General features: G+C 40.7%; 2 protein-coding genes across 5 annotated transcripts in view; one reads left to right on the forward strand and one right to left on the reverse strand.

Annotated features, from left to right (window-relative positions):
• MRPL48 (mitochondrial ribosomal protein L48) overlaps positions 1-20,360 on the reverse strand; it is a 50,656-nt gene extending 30,296 nt beyond the window's left edge. For 2 of the 4 annotated variants that reach the window (XR_014294551.1, XM_082626716.1), the window contains exons 1-3: positions 20,225-20,359; positions 9,839-9,891; positions 8,577-8,614 (exon numbers count right to left, since the gene is read on the reverse strand). Coding sequence is in view for 3 of the 4 variants with exons in the window: in XM_082626716.1 (XP_082482842.1) it covers positions 8,577-8,614; positions 9,839-9,891; positions 20,225-20,245 (112 nt within the window). In the remaining variant the exon portion in view is untranslated. Of the gene's footprint in view, positions 1-8,576; positions 8,615-9,838; positions 9,892-20,224 lie in introns of all 4 variants that reach the window. The other 2 variants (XM_082626718.1, XM_082626717.1) reach the window with 2 other exon arrangements.
• Positions 6,363-7,425, forward strand: LOC309807314 (large ribosomal subunit protein eL13-like). Its single transcript, XM_082626719.1, has one exon. The coding sequence runs from the start codon at positions 6,736-6,738 to the stop codon at positions 7,087-7,089; it is 354 nt and encodes a 117-aa protein (XP_082482845.1). The 5' UTR covers positions 6,363-6,735; the 3' UTR covers positions 7,090-7,425.
• Positions 20,361-20,503: the final 143 nt, after the last annotated feature.

A 20,503-nucleotide genomic window follows, 5' to 3' on the forward strand; every position in this document is an offset into this window, starting at 1 on the left:
ACAAAAAGACTGTCCATGTGGCTGAAGCAAAGTGAGAGGGGCTGAGTGCACCAGAGATTAGGGCAGTGGATTGGAACCCACCACTCTGAGCCATGTTAAGGGTTTGGATTTCATGCTGAACAGCGGAGAAATTACATGTCTAATGTGTTTTTAAAAGATCTCTTTGGTTGTTGTGGGTGGAAGGTGGTGGGAGGGGGAGTGTGGATGGAAGTTCAAGCAAAGATTCAAGTAGTATCCTTGGCTGAGTTGTTGTTGTTAGTCTTCCTGTATCCACACCCCCCTCTCTATTCCATCCTCTAAAGCTGACAACTTAATCCTTCTAAAACACAAACCTAATCATGTTATTCTCTTTCATTAATTCAACCATTTATTCACTGCACACACACAATTTTTAAAAAGGACTTACTCTGTGCCAGGCACTGTATCAGGCACTACAGTAATACCAATAAATGAGACAAGGAAGGTCCTTCCTATATTTCAGAATGTTTGATGATTTTCCACTGCCTGAAGTTCATACTCCTTAGGCAAGCATTTAAGAGTCTCAATTTTATAATCTAGTTCCAACCACTTCACGTCCTCACTCTCCATCCTCCAGGCTTTTAAAACCTTGCTTCTCAGCCACAGAGCTACACTTGCCATTCTGTATAAACCATGCAGTTCTCATGCCTCTGTGTGGTGCTGGGCTGTCCCCCATGCTGGGACTGGACCTCTCTGACAGGTGATATCCTTCACAGCCTCCATGGCCAGCTTAAATGTCATCTCTGTGCTGCCCTAAACATACAAACATCATCAAGAGTTTACAGTTGCAGCTCTCCCATGCCTCCATTATATAGTAAAATATTTTGTGTAAATTAAAAAACAACAACAACCCAGGCACTCGTCACCATCTTTAAGTACACAGAAATTCAATCACCCACCAGTGGTTTCAAGTAGCAGAACCAAAAGTGATCTTTGAGATGATGACACATCTTAGGTGAAAATACCACAAATGCTTGCCTCAGCCTCTAATCTACTGGAATTCCTTGGCAAGGAGGCATTTTCAAATTTAGTTTGGGGCAATTTCTATAATTAGAGCAGTTGGTTAATTAAGAAGCTGGTTCAAACTACTGTTAAATTAACCCTTTTCTCTCTTAAATGAAAGGTTTTTGGTCAAATTAACAGTAGTTAAACTGCTTAATTAGCCAGTTGTTTTCATTATAAAATTTACAAGTTTGAAAGCCTCTGATTTCCATTAAGTTCAACTGAATTTTTTCCCCTGCTTGTGTCATTAAGCTGGTTTCCTGCTGTCATATTAACATTGCAGCCTCTTGAGAGAAAAAGCAACTCTTTTCGTTGAAGAAGATACAAAACCCCATGATTTCAAAAGGAGGCTTTGAAAATCTTTCAGTTAGTACAATTATAGAATGTAATCATGTATTGACTTCTCCCACAACACATCCCTTCCCTTTATATATGCCAGAGCCGACTGTCCTTCAATGTCCTTGTTTACTAAACTGGGAACTAAACCCATCAATCCAGGATGGGGATAAACAACTTCATTTTAATTATTTCTCCTTCAAAATTGGAACAAGCATTTTGGCAGGGCTATGCAGGAGGGAAAGAGGAAAAAGCTGGGGTAACCCCAGCCAAGAGTTTAATTACAGGACATTTTCTCCATCCAATACACATCCCTGAAGGGCAGATACACCCCAGCACGTGGCAAATGGTATGTGCTCAGTAAGCATTGGGGTGTTTTTGTTTGCTTGTTTTGTTTTGAAATTCTAGATATATTTTACCAAGACAATCTGCAATGATTTGGCTCTGGCGGCTACCCACTTTTTTCAAAATCTCTTTTCAAACTTCTTTCAGTTTTTCTAATTACACTGAACTATTTGGACTTGAACGTACCATGTTTTTTTTAAAAATAAATTTATTTAATTAATTTATTTATTTTTGGCTGTGTTGGGTTTGCATTGCTGCGTGTGGGCTTTCTCTAGTTGCGGCGAGCGGGGGCTACTCTTCGTTCTGTGATGCGTGGGCTTCATTGCGGTGGCTTCTTTTGTTACAGAGCATGAGCTCTAGGCACGCGGGCTTCAACAGTTGTAGCATGCAGGTTCAGTAGTTGTGGCTCGCGGGCTCTAGAGTGCAGGCTCAGTAGTTGTGGCGCACGGGCTTAGGTGCTCTGTGGCATGTGGGATCTTCCCGGACCAGGGCTCGAAACGTGTCCCCTGCATTGGCAGGCGGATTCTTAACCACTGAGCCACCAGGGAAGTCCCGAATGTACCATGTTTTGATGACTCCACCTTTTTGCTCATGCTATAATAAGAAGAGTCTGAGTTCCCTTCATTTAACCTCTTTAGACGTCTTTATATATTTACTTCTACCTCTCAATGTACGTTTAAATCAGTAAGAAAAAGACGGTCACTACAATGAGGCCCATCCCTTAGAGAGAGCAGCTGGGATGGTACCCAGGGCCCACAGAGAGTATGATGTGTAAAGGTAGGAACAGGACACTGCTTCCTACTCTTCTTTTCCGAACATCATTATAATTCGATTTTGAAATTTCTGACTTTAAAGAAATCTCAAAGACGCATGAAAAATGCCAACAAAGCTGTGTCCTTTCAAAGAGAATTACCTTGGCATGCTGATATTGGTGAGTTACCCTGGGCCTTGGAGCCTTCTAGGCACTGAGATTCCACAATTGAAATGGGCAAAGGAACCGATAAATGGCCAGTAAATGTATGAAAATATGTTCAACCAACTAGTAATCAAAGACATGCAAATTACAAATACAAGGGATGGCATTTTTTAACTTATTAATATCAGCAAATATTAAAAAAATAACAATGTTGATGAGTGTATAAAAAGGGATTCTCAAATACCAAAAAAACTATAAAATGGTACAATGTTTCTGAAGAGCAATTTGGCAATACACATCAATAGCTTTAAAAATGTGCATTTTGGGACTTCCCTGGTGGCACAGTGGTTAAGAATCCGCCTGCCAATGCAGGGGACATGGGTTTGATCCCTGGTCCGGGAAGATCCCACATGCTGCAGAGCAACTAAGCCCGCACGCTGCAACTACTGAGCTCACGTGCCACAACTACTGAGCCTGTGTGCTGCAACTACTGAAGCTTGCATGCCTAGAGCCCGTGCTCGGCAACAAGAGAAGCCACCACAATCAGAAGCTCGCGCACCGCAACGAAGAGTAGCCCCTGCTCGCCACAACTAGAGAAAGCCTGCGTGCAGCAACAAAGACCCAGTGCAGCCAAAAAAAAAAAAATTAAAATGTGCATTTCCTTTGACCCAACAATTAAACTTTTAGAAATATATCCTATGTAAATAATCACAAAAGGGCAGAAATACTAATGTACAAGGATGTTTATCGTAGTGTTGTTTACATTGCAAAATTTTGGAGACAACTTAAATTTCTCCAAATAGGAAGCTGTTTGAGTAAATTGTTACTGTCCCTACCTCTCTTGTCAAAAGGATCTTTTATTCAATTGGATTTTTTTCAACAGCATTTAACATGCCCCATTTAATCCAGTTTCAAAAGCAAAATAAAACAAAAAACTACCTCGGAATCAGATACTAAAATATACCTCAAAACTACAGTAACCAGTAGTATTAAAACAGCTTGGTACTGGTATCAAATATACAGACAGATCTATAAAACAATACTAAGTTACAATACAGTAGTTCTAGATCCATATGGAAACTTATTATATGATAAGGTGACATTCTCAAATCTATGGGGAAAAGATGGATGTTTCAATAAATGTTAAAACAACTGGCCATGGGACTTCCCTGGTGGTGCAGTAGTTAAGAATCCACCTGCTAATCCAGGGGACATGGGTTCGAGCCCTGGTTGGGGAAGATGCCACATGCCGCAGAGCACCTAAGCCCATGTGCCACAGCTACTGAGTCTGCGCTCTAGAGCCCGCGAGCCACAACTACTGAGCCCACATGCCACAACTACTGAAGCCTGCGTGCCTAGTGCCCGTGCTCTGCAACAAAGAGAAGCCACAGCAATGAGAAGCCCACGCACCGCAACGAAGGGTAGCCCCCGCACGCCACAACTAGAGAAAGCCCATGCACAGCAACAAAGACCCAACGCAGCCAAAAATAAATTAATTAATTAAATAAAATTTAAAAAGAACTTCCATTTAAAAAAAAGAACTATATAAAAAGTTCTTACAAATCAAAAATGAAAAAGGAAACAATTCAAAAGAAAAATGGGCAAAAAATATATGCAGGCAGTTTACAAGAAAAGAAATACAAATGGCCAAAAAAATATGAAAAGATCACAAACTTTCTCAAGAAATGCAAATTAAAATGAGACAATTTTCACCAGCAAAAAAGTAAGATGTTTTGTAAAATCCAGTTTTGGCAGGAAAATAGAGATGTAAATTAATACAACTTCTCTGAAGGGCAATCTGACAATACTTACCAAAATTTTCAACTGACAACCCATTGACTCAGCAATTTCAGTTCCAGGAATTTAACTTACAAATGTACAGAACAAGTTTATAAAGATGTATAGAAACAGTTGTTGTAGCATTTTTTGAAATAACAAAAACTAAAAACAAGCTAAATATCCAGCATTATAACATATATGTTCATATATGCATAAAACTTTCCTGAAAAATATACAAGAAACTGCTATCGATGCATAACACTGAGGAGTGAGACTAGGTGGGAAATAGAAAAAATTCAATCTTTCATCATACACCCTTTTGTCAATTTATATTTATTTTTACCATTTGCATGCTTTTATAATTTTTAACAGTTGATAATTTTAATATATTTTTAAAACCTTCCTTGGAATACATACCAGTTCAAAATGAACTTTTTCTCTGGTTATGGGATAAGGGATGATACCAAGAGTAGGGAATAAATGGGTCTTGAACATAATCCTTATTTTTTAATATACAAGAAAAAAAATGAAAGTCTAACAAAATGTTAATAATTGCCAAATCTGGGTTTATTTGACATATCACCCTTTTCACTTTTTTATAACTTTTTATATCTTTCAAAATTAAAGGTATAATTAAGAGAAAAATAACCATCAAAAAAAAATCTTTCTTTAATCCCACATCCCTCTCCAGCTCCTGCCAATTCTCTCTCCTCCCATTCAAAGACAAACTTCTTAAACGTTCTGTCTGTAATAGCTTTCTCTAACTCCTGAACTCCCATTCACCTGTCAATGCAGTTGATTTCCACAACAGACCTCACCACACCTACACAGATACTACTCTCCCTAAGGTCACCTCTGTTGTCGAAACCAAGGAACATCGTTAGTTCATGTCTTTTGCGATCCCCTCTCAGCAGCACACAGCTGAAACTGTAATGTGGTTAACCACTCTTTCCTTCCTGAAACACTCTCCTTTTGGCTGCCATGAAACTATACTAACCTGGTTTTCTCCTACCACGTTGGCCTCCCTTTTCAAGCTCATTAGCCATATCTTGCACCCTCTACCCAATTTTTTAATGTTGGAATTCCTCAGGGCCTGATCCTTGGGCCTCTTCTCTACTTGTTCTCCTTAGGTAGTCTCATTCATTCCCAAGACTCCAATTAAAATCAACAATATGATGACTTCCAAATTCACAGTTTCAACCCAGACCTATATTTTGAGCTCAAGATCAGTGTCTCCAATGGACTACTTAGTATATCTTCCTCACAAGCACTCCAACTCAACATGTTCAAAACCAGACTCAGATTCTTACCCTACAAGTTGTTCCATTTAAGGCAGTATATTCAAAATAATTATGTAGATATTTATTTATTTATTATAGTAGAAACATGTTCACCATAGATTAAGTAGAAAAAAAGATTATGAAGCATTATATATAATTTGTTCCCATTACTGCAAGACAAAAAAATACACACACACACACACACATGCATGCACACGCACACACAGAAAGAGAGAAAGAAACGCCTAGAAAAAGACCTGGTAGGATATACACCAGAATGTTAAGCAATAATCTCTGGATGGTAGGATTACAAGTGATTTTTATTTTCTTCAGCTCCTTCAGATTCTTCGTGTGTGTATTGTGTGTGTGTGTGTGTGTGTGTGTGTGTTTATTTTCCATATTCTCTAAAATGGCTGCTTTTCACTTTTATGATCAGATTTTCTTAGTTTTTTTTTTTCCTCTCCTGATAGGATGCAATATGAAGTTCAGAGCATCAGTTATTAAGTTTTCTTGCTAAAATTGTGTAACTTGAATCTAGAAAAGCTTTTAGATGTAACTTCTAGTTTGTAGGAAAGGAACAGAAGGACATATTATAAAATACCGCATAGAAATAATCAAATTAAAAAGGGGGGAAATTTTATAAGTCAAATGGTCCAGCCTAATCAAAAAGCAACTGTTGTAGAAATAAATTAGTGAAAGATCTGTTCTGCATTAAAGGTGACATCATAGCAAAATGCAAAGCATGAACCATCATTGGCTCTTGGTTATAAACAACCTCATAAAAGACTTTTGGGGGACAACTGGGGAAATGGATAGAGTATTAGATGACATGGGGGCATTATTATTAATTTTCTTCAGGGAGATAATGCTATTGTGGTTCTTTAATAGAATGTAGAGAATATCCTTGTTTCTAGAAATGCATGCTTAAGTATTCAGGGGTGAAGTATCATAACATCTGATCAAGAAAGCTAACATGGGTGCGCGCGACCTCGGGCCGCCGCGCCCGGGCCCTAACTCGCTCTCCGTCCTCCCTGCTCCCCAGGCCAGTTGGCCACAGCCATGGCGCCCAGCCGTAATGATATGATCCTGAAGCCCCACTTCCACAAGAACTGGCAGCGGCACGTGGCCACGTGGTTCAACCAGCCGGCACGCAAGATCCGCAGGAAGACCTCAGCCCCCAAGAAGGGAGACAGCTCTGCTGCAAAGCTCAAATTGGCCACCCAGCTGACCGGACCAGTCATGCCCATATGGAACATCTACAAGAAGGAGAAGGCCAGAGTTATCACAGAGGAGGAGAAGAACTTCAAGGCCTTCGCCAGTCTCTGCATGGCCCACGCCAATGTCCAGCTCTTTGGCATCTGGTCAAAAAGGGCCAAGGAAGCTACAGAACAGGATGTTGAAAAGAAAAAATAAAGTGCTGTTGGCAACTTGTTATTAAAAAAAAAAAAAAGAGGGGCTTCCCTGGTGGTGCAGCGGTTGAGAGTCCGCCTGCCGATGCAGGGGACATGGGTTCGTGCCCCGGTCCGGGAAGATCCCACATGCCGCGGAGTGGCTGGGCCCGTGAGCCATGGCCGCTGAGCCTGCGCGTACCACAAAAAAAAAAAAAAAGAAAGCTAACATGACAAAATGTTAACAACAGTTGAATCTAAGTAATGGGTATAGAAGTGTTCATTATAATATTCTTTTGGGAAAAAATATTTCTTATAACACTGTAAGGTTCCAAATGGTGAGGATTATATCATCTTAATTTTGTTCCCCCAACACCTAAAACACAGCCTGGTCCAATAAATGTTTGTTGATAGAATGAATAAATAAAAAGAAGCACATATTTTGAGAAGCTGGGCTTTAGGCCTGGTAGAAGTGGTGATTCTCTACACATTGCCACCATCTTCTGAAATAATTAATGGATGTAAAACTTCTTATGCACTGCATGGCACATACTAGGCATTCAGTAAATGTTAGTTCCCTTCCTTGCTCCCATTCCTTTATTTCTGATACTTTTTTTTTTTTTTTTTTTGGCCACACCACGTGGCTTACAGGATCTTAGTTCCCCGACCAGGGATCGAACCCGTGCCCCCTACAGTGGAAGTGTGGAGTCCTAACCACTGGACCACCAGGGAATTCCCTGTTTCTGATACTCTTCAGTCAAAAAACAGATGTCATTACTATCCAATGGCTGCTTTGAAATTTGTCATATAATAGACAAAGCAAAATTGGCAAATAATAGTGTTGAAACAGATTGAAATTCATTGAGTTGACCAGATTGAATGAACATTCATTTTGGATAAAATACTGAAAGAAAAGCCTTAGCCTGGTAGATAGTGGACATGAAAGACAGGTCTGAAATAGTAGCAAGAATAATAATAATAATAACTTTTTAAAAAATATATTTATTTATTTGGTTGTGTTGGGTCTTAGTTGTGGCATGCGGGATCATTTTTTAGTTGTGGCAATGTGGGATCTAGTTCCCTGACCAGGGATCGAACGTGGGCCCGCTGCATTGGGAGTGCGGAGTCTTAGCCGCTGGACCATCAGGGAAGTCCCAATACTAACTTTTTTTGAGCACTTTATATGTTCTATCTCACTGAATCTTCAAATAATTCACTGTAGTTTGTACTATAATTCTCCTCATTTTTTAAAGTGAGGAAACCAAGCTATGGAGAGGTACTTCAAAGTCACAGAATAGTATGTGGTAGAGTTGGAATCCAAACTTACTACCGAACTCTTGCTCTTAAACCACTACTTTATGTTCTTGCCCTTTGTCCTGTTCCATGTGAGGGGTAGGATTTGGTCCCAGGCACTCTTCTCAAATATATGTTAGGCATCTTTTTAGACAAAATTATTATAGAGTTAGAGGGTCACTTAAAGCAGGAAGACTACATCAGGAAATAACTGTTTACCTGCAGAACAGATGGGATTCTCTCCTGAGGTTCTGAACCTAAAAAGAGGAAGAAAGTATGTTGAATACAATTAGATACCCACATCTATTTGCAAAGCTACCAAAACTTGTATGCTCCTCATTAAGGATATATCAATGCTACATATTTCCTTATTTCCTCCTTCTCTTCTTTCCGTAAACATTATTAAGTACTTACTATGGGTCAATCTGTTAGGTCCTGAGGATGCAAAAGTAAGTAAAATGTCTCTATCTATGGTCTAGTTGGGAGGGTACGTAAACAGATGCGAGCCACAGTACAGTGCTTATCCAGAACAAAATCATGCACAAGATTTGGTGTAATACAAAGGAAAGCATGCTCATGAGGGGTGAAACTATTTGAAATGAGGTTTTCAAAATTAAGAACTATTCTCGGGCTTCCCTGGTGGCTCAGTGGTTGAGGGTCCGCCTGCAGATGCAGGGGACACGGGTTCGTGCCCCGGTCTGGGAAGATCCCACATGCCACGGAGCAGCTGGGCCCGTGAGCCATGGCCGCTGAGCCTGCACGTCCAGAGCCTGTGCTCCGCAACGGGAGAGGCCACAACAGTGAGAGGCCCGCGCGCCGCCAAAAAAAAAAAAAAATTAAGAACTATTCTCGATTATTTAGCCCCACAGGAAAAGCATTCTAGGCAGAGGTATGAAAATAGTATATCTGGGGAACAGCAAGCAGGTGGATGTGAGTGGCACTTAAGCAGCAGGGAAGCGGGCAGGGTAAAAGAGGTAATCAGGGGTCAGGTTATGAAAACCTCAAACACTGTGTTAAGGAGTTTTGTCTTTACTCTGTGTGGGCAGTGGGAAGCTCCTGGCAGTTTAATCACAAAAGTGATATGATCAAGTTTAAGTTTTAGAAAGTTAACCCTGGCAATAGATGAGCAATGAATAGGAAGACGTGAAACTGAGGGAAGAGGACCAGTGAAGTCGTTCTTGCAATAGCCTTGCATTATTCGAACATATTTCAAAAGCAAGGCTGACAGGATTTATTTAAGAATTACATGTAGAGTGAGAGAAACAACAGTGTCAAGGATGATTCCAAGTATTTTGTCCTGAGCAACTAGATGAATGGAGTTGTCATTTACTGAGAATGGGGAAGGAGTAAGTTTGCAGGGGAGTTAATGCTTGAGATGCTTAGTAAACATGTAAGTGGAGATGATGAAAGAAGAATGCTGTGTGAACCACCTAGTGGAATGCAAATATTAGCTATATTTTTACTGTTATTAATATCCTTACCTCAAGAGGGAAAAGGCTTGCTTAAAAATGGTGTCATTCCTCAGACACAGCGCCTACAGCAAAATAGCCATGTTAGAACAATTGTAAGCATTCACAGATCTCCAAGTACCTCTCACAAAGAGGCTAGAAACCCACAGTACACAAAACAAAATGGAACCAAAGTCTCTTGTTTAGCAAAGAAACTGCCCTACAGTTAATACCAAACATGCAGGTAAACCAAGGCCATCTTCTTTCCTATTCTACCCACTACAGAAAATGCTCGAAAAACAGGAGCCCAACCCCCCTGCACTACTTGGGTTGCTTTTTTTTCACCCTATTTCCCCTTTCTAATTTGATTTATATTTTCTTTTTTTTAATACTTATTTATTTTATTTATTTATTCATTTTCTTGGCTGCGTCAAGTCTTAGTTACAGCATGTGGGATCTTTCGTTGCAGCATGCGGACTTCTCTCTAGTTGTGGCGTGCAGGTTTCCTCTCTCTAGTTGTGGTACACAGACTCCAGGGTGCATGGGCTCTGTAGTTTGTGGCACATGAGCTCAGTAGTTGTGGCACGTGGGCTTAGTTGCCCCACAGCATGTGGGATCTTAGTTCGCTGACCAGGGATCGAACCTGCGTCCCCTACATTGGAAGGCGGATTCTTTACCACTGGACAACAGGGAAGTCCTTAATTTATATTTTCTAATATCAATCAACAACTATTATGTATGTGTCAAGCACAGTCGCCATGCAAGGGACTTTCTGAACTCTTCCCTAATTCTCAAAACACTGCAAGGCAATTTTACAGGTGAGGCAACTGAGGCCCATAGAATTTATATTCCAAGAAATTATAGCTAATAAGTGGCTAAGAGGACTGTTTCACTCTAAAGACTATGCCTCTATTACACCACACTCTCTTAATAATAATAATAATAATAATAATAATAATAATAATAATATATCAACATGAACAAAACAATAACAATGAGAGGAGGCAGTTGCAGTGGCAGCTTCCCCCACTCCCCACAATCTTACCCCCAACAACCCAGTTATTTTAATCTCACTCTGCCCTGCTGGCACCTACTCAAAAGATCACTGCTATAGGTTTACTAAGGGAGTGCTTAACATAGAGGAGTTCTTTTTATAAAGTAACTAGATAATAAATAATAAATGCCCTTAAGGTCCCATAACACAAAGAGAAAATCCTGTCCACTATTGAGGAACAATTTCAGTTCCTTCAACATTTATGTCTTAAAAGCCTATTATGTGTAAAAGCCTTCAGAAACAAAGGGAAGTCTGAGAAACTGTCATAGACAAGAGGAACCTAAGCAGACATGATGACTAAATGTAATATAATATACTGGATGGGATCCTACCTAGAACAGAAAAAGCACACTGGATTTTAAAAAATGAAAGAAATATGAATAAAGTATGGACTTAATAATAATATATCAATATCAGTTTATTAGTTATGAAAAACGTACCATACTAATGTAAGATAATAACAGGGAAAACTGGATATGAAGTATATGGGAATTCTTTGTACTATCTTTGCAACTTTTCTGTAATTCTAAAACTGTTCTAAATTTTATTTTTTTAAAGCCTATTATGGGGACTTCCCTGGTGGTCCAGTGGGTAGGACTCTGCGCTCCCAGTGCAGGGGGCCTGGGTTCGATCCTTGGCTGGGGAACTAAATCCTGCACGCATGCCGCATCTAAGAGTTCGCATGCCGCAACTAAGAGTCCACATACCACAACTAGGAAGGCTGCATGCCACAACTAAGAGCCCTCATGCTGCAACTAAGACCCGGCGCAGCCCAAATAAGTAAATAAATAAATAAATTTTTTTTAATTAAGAAAAAAAAGCCTGGACTTCCCTAGTGGCGCAGTAGTTAAGAATCCGCCTACCAATGCAGGGGACACGGGTTCAATCCCAGGTCCAGGAAGATCCCACATGCCACGGAGCAACTAAGCCTGTGTGCCACAACTAGTGAGCCTGCACTCTACAGTCTGCGAACTACAACCACTAAGCCCACACACCACAACTACTGAAGCCCGCATGCTCTACAGCCCATGCGCTGCAACTACTGAGCCCATGTGCTTAGAGCTTGTGCTCCACAACAAGAGAAGTCGCCACAACGAGAAGCCCACGCACCGCAACGAAGAGTAGCCCCTGCTCGCCACAACTAGAGAAGGCCCACGCGCAGCAACGAAGACCCAACGAGGCCAAAAATAAATAAAGTTTTTAAAAATAAAAATAGATTTTTTAAAAAGCCTATTATGTGTCAACTAGTGTGCTGAATATGAAAGGGACTGTAAAAACAAAATATAACAACATGAATGAACTTGGAAACATTATGCTAAATAAAAGAAGACAGTCACAAAGGGCCAATATTGTATGACTCCATTTATATGAAATAGCCAGAATAGGAAAATCTATAGAGAAAGAAAGACTAGTGGTTGCCTAGGGCTGGGGGGGTCTGGGGAGCTGGGGATGACAACTAAGGGATATGGGGTTTTTTCTGGGGCGATGAAAATGTTCTAAAATTGATTGTAGTGATGGCTGCACAACTCTATAGATATTAAAAGCCATTGAATTGTATACTTTAAATGGACAAATTATATGGTATATGACTTATATCTCAATAAAGCTGTTTAAAAAATGTAAGCACAACCCCTGTCTTATAGGAATTTGAATGGCTGAAGATATGAATACACATTTGTATTAAACAGCTAAGCAATACCACAGTATTATATGATTAAGTCAAAATAGGTGCACAAACAACAAGCACCTCTGGCAGGGAATCCAGGTGTTGATGGCCAGGAGAAGTTCTTAGCTTTTGGGGTGTTATAGATCAGATATTGCTGATAATCTCCCCCAAATCATGATCCTTCTCCCCAGACAAATACATATAGACACGAATATACAAAAGTTTGCATACTTAGCACAGGGAACTATATTCTTATAATAACCTATAATGGAAAAGAATATGAAAAAGAATCTATATATATATATATATATATATATATATAATATGTGTATATATACATATATATATAACTGAATCACTTTGCTGTACACCTGAAACTGTAAATCAACTCTACTTCAATTTTTTTAAATGTAGCAGGTGGGGACTTCCCTGGTGGTTCAGTGGTTAAGACTCCACGCTCCCAATGCAAGGGGCATGGGTTCGATTCCTGGTCGGGGAACTAAGATCCCGCATGCCGCATGGTGTGGCCAAAAAAAAAAAAAAAAAATTTAAATGTAGTATGTAGAACCAAATAAATTAAGTAAGTAAGGGGGAAAAAACGTTTGCATACTACTTCAAGAGATTCACTGAAACTCTTAACATCACCCATAGGCCACTATGCTAAACCAAGAGATCAAGGGCAAGAGTCATATCATCTTCCTGTTGTTTTAGTAAATAAATAGATGATTAGGAAGAAGTGAATAAGTGACAATCATTGCTACCATTTATTACCACCCACATCTATTTTGTTGAGCACCTACCATGTGTCTAAATCATAATTCCATTACAGGATAAGTATTATTATCCCATTTTACAGTTGGGGAAACTGAGATTAAGTAATTTACCCAAAGTCAAACAGCTACTTTCAGAACTAGCATAGGATCTTAGGTTTCTCTGACTCCAAAGCCTATAATTTTTCCACTATTCTACACCCTCTCTGCCATAAATGAATGTATTAGTGTTTAGGAATTCACTGGGGGAAATGATCAAATTTAGGAAAAGTCTCTCAGAGAATGTGAGGTCATGAAGATTGGGAAGGATATGAATAACAGAAGGAAGGACAAAGTATGCAGACAATCCTAAAAATGACAATTAAATCAGATACTAAAAGACTTTGTAAACATGTGTAGAATATGCTTAACCTTTTATTGGCCAGAATAAAAGACAGAGCAGGCAACTGGGAGCCCCAGGACACAGGAGCTCTGGCTGGCTCCTCCTACATTGGTCACCATACTAGTGATTGGCTAGTAATTTTCCCCTCTCTGGAGTTAGAACAGATGACTCTAACGTCCCTCCCGGTGCAAGATCTATCAACCACGACAAACAGAATAGAAATCAGAGTGAACAGAATGTATTCTTAAATGGGTCACTTCATACAGAAGAGGTATTGGATGGGAAGAAAGATCTAGATGAGACTGATTTTTCCTCACTTTAATTGTTCATATTTCTGAGTCTCCACAATAGCTATGGATTTAATTATCTAAAAGCCAAACCTTTTTAAAGGTTGACAACTGTCTGGAAGACATTCAAACTGTGGTGTGAACTCTCCCTTTCAGTTCTGGGAAACGTGCTTCCTCTCCCCTGCAATGCTCGGCATCATTTATCAGGACAAAAGTAATCTATTTTGGGACTATATCCACAAATATTCTCTCCCCACAGTCAGCAAATGAAGAGCAGCTCCAGCTCTGGACCAAATGGAAGAAAAGGCCAGTGACTCTACTGAATGAATGAATGAGGACAGAGCTGTTGCAGTGGGTTACAAAAATACTTGTCCCATGAGCTCGGGAGTCAGGAACCAGAAAAGGACTACACAGCTACCTAAGAACTGAAGTCACGGGGCAAAGTCTATGGTGTGTGAGTAGCTTCAGACACCAGAGCCCTGGGGTGGATGGTGACAGAAGTGGGTAAGGGGCCCATGAGGCAAGCAACTGTCTTATGAATATTAACAGAATATATTTGTATATTAACAAATATTATTTAAAATAGCATTGTTACTATCACTTATTGAGTACATCCTTTGCGCTAAGCACTTTGCTCAATCTTTACACCAATCCTCTAATAGAGGCATTGAAATAATTGCCTCTATTTATAGAAGAAAAAACAGAGGCTTAGGTAAATTGCCTAAAGTCATAGGTTTGGTAAGAGGTGCCAAGAATTCAAACCAAATCTGACTCTAAAACCCATGTTTTCCATTCTGCCATACTACCTCTCAAAAGAACAATACCAAGTTAATAGCAGCGAAATTCATATAATAATGATAATAATAATAGCCTAAATAATCCTACCATTTGTTGAGCACCTGCTTTATGCCAAACATCATTTGCATTTACCCTCACAACCATTCTGTAAAGTAGATATTTCTACCCCCATATTACTGTGAGGAAACCAAAGCTCAGAAATGTTAATTAATATGTCTGATGCACACAGCTAATACGTGGTGTTTGAGCTGACCTTTTCCTAAGTTCTTTTGAAATTGATTGTAATTTTTCCTTTGGCCATTCTCTTCTGAATGTGTTTAATATGGTGACTATCAAAGCCCGTCTTTGCACTGAGTCTTTAGGCAGTTAGGAACACAGGTTATAGATTCACACAGACCTGGGTTTGAATATCAGCTCCTCCATGTTACTAGCTGTATGATCTTTGGCAAGTCACTTACAAAATACTTGGGGCTTCCCTGGTGGTGCAGTGCAGGGGATGCGGGTTCGTGCCCTGGTCCGGTAAGATCCCACATGCCGCGGAGCGGGTAGGCCTGTGAGCCATGGCCGCTGAGCCTGCGCGTCCGGAGCCTGTGCTCCGCAACGGGAGAGGCCACAACAGTGAGAGGCCCGCGTACCGCAAAAATAATAATAAAAAAAAAAGAAAAGAAATACTTGGCCTCACATACTATATCATCTCATTTATATGAAATGACCAGAACAGACAAATCCATAGAGACATAAAGTAGATTAGTGGTTACCAGGGGGTGGGCAGAGGGGGGAATTGAGGAGTATATGCTTATGGGTACAACGTTTCTTTTTAGAGTGATGAAAATGTTCTGGAATTAGTGATGATGGCTGAACAACTTTATGAATATACTAAAAACCACTAAATTATCCACTTTAAAAGGGTAAATATCATGGTACGTGAATTATATCTCGATTTTAAAAAGAAAGAAAGAGAGAAAGAGAGATTGAGAGGAAGGGAGGAAGAAAGGAATATCTGGCCTCACACCGTATTGCTGGATGGCACTTTTAGGCCACAGCTGAGCTCTGTTAAGCCCAATTCCCTACCTTCCTCCAGGACTTAAATGTTTCAAAACAACTGTGGTCACTGAAATGTAAGCCCAATCCCCTACCATCTCCCCAACTCTCATCCCCATACTCCTCACACTCTCCCTTGATACAAGCTCCCTTGCTTCTCTCTCCTCCAATTTCCTCTGGGCCCTTTGGAACTCCAAACGTGTTCTCATTTCAGGGCCTTCGCACATGCTGTCCCAGTCTAAATTCTATTATTCTTTAAGTCTTAGTCGTGTAACATCGCCAAGAAAACTTGCTTGACTGCTCAGACTTACTTGAATTCTGCTGTTATACACACCATATAGCACACAGAATCTTTTTTTTTTTTGAGGCATTTATCACAATTAGTTAAGTAATTATACTTTTTTTTATTGAAGTATAGTTGATTTACAATATTTTGTTAGTTTCAGGTATACAGCAAAAGGTAGTTATATGCTTAATTAGTCTATTTTGCTGGAAATATAAGCTCCTTGAAGACAGGAACTACTACATCCCAGCATCTAGCATACTCTGGCACATAGCAAGTGCTCAATAAATATTTGCTGATCAAATTAGTAAATCTCTCCAAACCTCACTTCTTTATCTCTAAACAGGTTATAAAGCAACTCATATAATAAGAACCTGCTGTATAAAAAAATAAGTTAAATAAAAAAACAAAAAAAACAAAAACTCATAGAGTTGTTGATACTATTAAATTAGATATTATATGAAAAGGACTTAGCAACTGCAAGGCACATTGTTAATGGTCAAATTGGGAGCAGTGACAATAACTGTGGTGATTGTTCAGTTCCTCATTTATTAAACAATGTACTTTAGTATGTGACAAGTGCTGAAGATAAAACCATGAATAAAATGGAGAAATGTCCCTGTCCTCCAGAACTTACAGTCTAGTAGTGACCAGGAAATAGCCAACTTCTTGACCATTTTGCTGGGCTTTTGGACTCCCTGCCCTGCTAGGCCCTCTGAAATTCCTGTCCTCCTGTTTCATATCTTCTTATGTCCTCCTAATTCATGTCTGTTGATTTGTCATTTTTTTCAATCCTCACTGCTATTTGTTTATATGAACTCTGCTCCATGTTAGCTTTCAGTGTTTTCATTTGAAAACATCTTACTACGTGATCAGTCCCCAAGGTTGCTCCTTCTGGGCTGGTAAGGCTAGCATATCTTTTGTGATCACCACCCCTCCCCTAATTATATCCTTGTGGTTCAAGGGTATGGTAATCCCTGAAAAGAATGGTAATCTGAGGGTGAGTGACATCCAGACCTGAGCTTGACACTCCAGGACCATCCATTTTCTCTGCAAAGTAACTCAGCAGGTGAGTCACTACCAATTCCCTGTGCATGTTGACTTCCACAGGCACCATCCTTCTATCTTGATCAAAAAGTATGTTTTCTGAAGTCAGATGACTATCAGCATTAGTGTCTTAATTGGATCAACGCTGCTTTACTACTTCTGTTGACCTAAAGAGGTATGTGATCCCGCCCAGTTTTATTCCAGTAAAGCTGAGCTTCTCACTCATCTAAAATTTGAGATGATTTCTTAGGGTCCCAGGCACTGAGCTGAGAGTTTGCAGTTCTAGTCCCAGCTCTACTGTGTACTTACCACATAATGTCAACATTTTTTCATTCACTTATTCATTCAATATTTATCAGGTCAAGTACACTGTAGGCTGAGTATATACAGACATGAAGAAAATACAGTTGCCTACCCTCAATCTTTCTTTTTTCTTTAATTTTTTATTTTATTTTATTTTTATTTATTTATTTTGGCTGCATTGGGTCTTCGTTGTTACGTGCAGGCTTTCTCTAGCTGCGGTGAGCGGGGGCTACTCTTTGTTGTGGTGCGTGGGTTTCTCACTGCGATGGCTTCTCTTGTTGCAGAGCATGGGCTCTAGGAGCACAGGTTTCAGTAGTTGTGGCATGTGGGCTCAGTAGTTGTGGCTCGCAGGCTCTAGAGCACAGGCTCAGTAGTTGTGGTGCACAGGCTTAGTTGCTCCGCGGCATGTGGGATCTTCCCGGAGCAGGGCTCGAACCCGTGTCCCCTGGATTGGCAGGTGGATTCTTTTTTTTTTTTTTTTTTTTTTGCGGTACGAGGGCCTCTCACTGCTGTGGCCTCTTCCATTGCGGAGCACAGGCTCCAGATGCGCAGGCTCAGCGGCCATGGCTCACGGGCCCAGCCACTCCATGGCATGTGGGATCCTCCCAGACCGGGGCACGAACCCATGTCCCCTGCATTGGCAGGCAGACTCTCAACCACTGCACCACCAGGGAAGCCCGGCAGGTGGATTCTCAACTACTGGGCCACCAGGGAAGTCCCTACCCTCAATCTTTCTAATGAGGAAAGTAGATGTGCAAATTATTTATTACACTGAAATGAGATCAGTATAATGGGCTGCACAGGTCACAAAGAAGGGAAGGACTGACAACTGGGAAGGTCAAGGAAGGTTTTCATTCCTCATTTCACAGATGAGAGAAACCAAGATTATTATCAAATTAGGGAGATACAAAATACTCAGAAGAGGAAAGGCAGTGGGGTTTTAGGAGGGGTAGAAAATCTAGGCTCAAGTTCAGCACTACCACAAAAGAGACTGTTGACCTATAAGCAAGGCATTCATTCATTCAGGCATTTGGTAAAGCATTTGAGAACCTATTATGTATCAGACACTGCACCAGTAGCTTCCACCTCCTTATCTGTTGTGTCTTCCAGTATTATCTCATATCATGAAGCTCAAATAAAATTATGGAAATGAAAGCAGTTTATTAACTATAGAATAATATCAATATTCCTATTTGTATAGTCCTTCACACTTAGAAAATACTCTTACTTACATTATCTCCTATAATCTTTACAACAATTCCATATGATGGGCACCATTATCTGCATTTACAGATAAGAAACTGAAGCACAGCGAGGTCAAGTAACCTGACTAAGGTCACACAGCTAGCAAGAGATAGAACACAGGTCTGATGCAAATCCCATGTGTTTTCCTTATAAATGTAAAGCATTAACTAACACTTCCAGACAGGCTGAGACAAGGATGGTCACAAGACTGCATATGATTAGATGCCAAAAGATAATACCAGCTAAGAGTTCAAAAAATAAACAAGCACTTTGGCTGGAGTGGTCTGACAGGTTTTAAGGAAAAGATGAGACCTGAGCTGGGCCTTGAACCATGGAGCATTTGGATAGGTGGTGAAAAAGGTGAGGGCATTCCAAGTGAGAAAGCTCCATAAGATCAAAGATTAGGAATCAGCATTTGGTAAATAAAGAAGAGACTACCTGGCCAAAGCAATAGGGCAGAACGGAAGAGTGAAGTCAGTAACAAAGGAGTCTGGAAGGGAACAGTGGCATCAGACCCAGAGGGGCCCTATATGCCCTTGTATCTTTAGGTGATAGCCTATGACAGATTTCCATGGGCTGTTCAGGAGTATAGAATGGCCAAAAACAGTATTCCCTGAACAATGATCCCTCCCTTTCAGCATTCCTCAGAATCAAGGCTCTTAGAGCAGGAGCATGGAGCCACCAATCTGACCATCTTTAACAGTTAAATTTTAAAACTTTGATTTTTTTCTATTATCCTTTCACCAGATCTAGTTAAATTCTCACAATTTGGCTACAGTGAACAACAGAGAGTTACTTCATTAAGCATGAAGTGAGGTTTGGGACCTTAAGGAAACAAACCTAGAGACATTCAGGGGCTGCCCCAAAGTTAGGACCAATAGATCCATGAGCAGCAATGATCATGCTGTGTATCATGGAGTACAGTCTCCAAATTAATGCCTCGAATAAAATTTTACCATGAATTACTACAAAAAAAAAAGTCATTATTCTAAGCAGCATGGTACAACTGAAAAAGCACAGCTGAAATCTGTTAAGAGGACAAGGGAAAGTCAAGGAATGCTTTACGTGGTTCACACGGTTTTACTGCAGTCACGTAATTAAGGTTTTGTAAGTAAAATTTTTTTTTATTATTACCCTTCCCTTGTCGCCAAGTAGCCTCACATCCCAATCTGTTCAGCGAGTCAAAACGGTATTCTTAGGAAAAAATCTGGAAGCTGATGACCTAAAGCAAAATTAAAATGACCTGCTCAAGGTCGTACATATTATTTGGACCTATTCCGCTGTGATTCCCAATGCGGGGCTCCGGCCAATGCGAGGCGAGGGTAGCGCGAAGGGGGGCGTGGCGCGCGGGTTAACGCCCCGGGAGCAGACAACTAAGCGCAACCCTTTGACAAGGCGCCGCACGTGCTTCTGGGAAGGGCCTTGCTCTCTCCCAAGTCTCTTACCCGGACGTCTGCAGCAGCGCGAGAGCCCCGCGGCCACCTCGCAGCTCAGCTCTTTTCACCACCTCCCCCGCGCCCAGCGTGCGTGGAAACTACGTTACCTTTCCCAGAGCTCCATTCATCCTTTGCTGCTGCGCGGCCTGTAATTGTGCCAGCTGAAGATCGGCCCAAGAAGCCGCGACCGCTGGGCGTCCGAAAACACCGACGGAACGGCCTCGATCCGGTCCGGTAACAATATCCGACCGAGACTCACTCAACTCCCGCAGCACTTTGGTTCCGGCAGCTTCTGAGGCTCAGTGTCTAGAAATCGCCCACTACAGCTCGTGTCACAATCGCTGCGAATTCTCCGGGCAGAATTAATTGCCATCTCTGTGTTGCCC

The sequence above is a fragment of the Mesoplodon mirus genome, assembly GCF_964341445.2.
Source record: "Mesoplodon mirus genome assembly, chromosome: 7".
In the NCBI taxonomy this organism is placed as follows: domain Eukaryota; kingdom Metazoa; phylum Chordata; class Mammalia; order Artiodactyla; family Ziphiidae; genus Mesoplodon; species Mesoplodon mirus.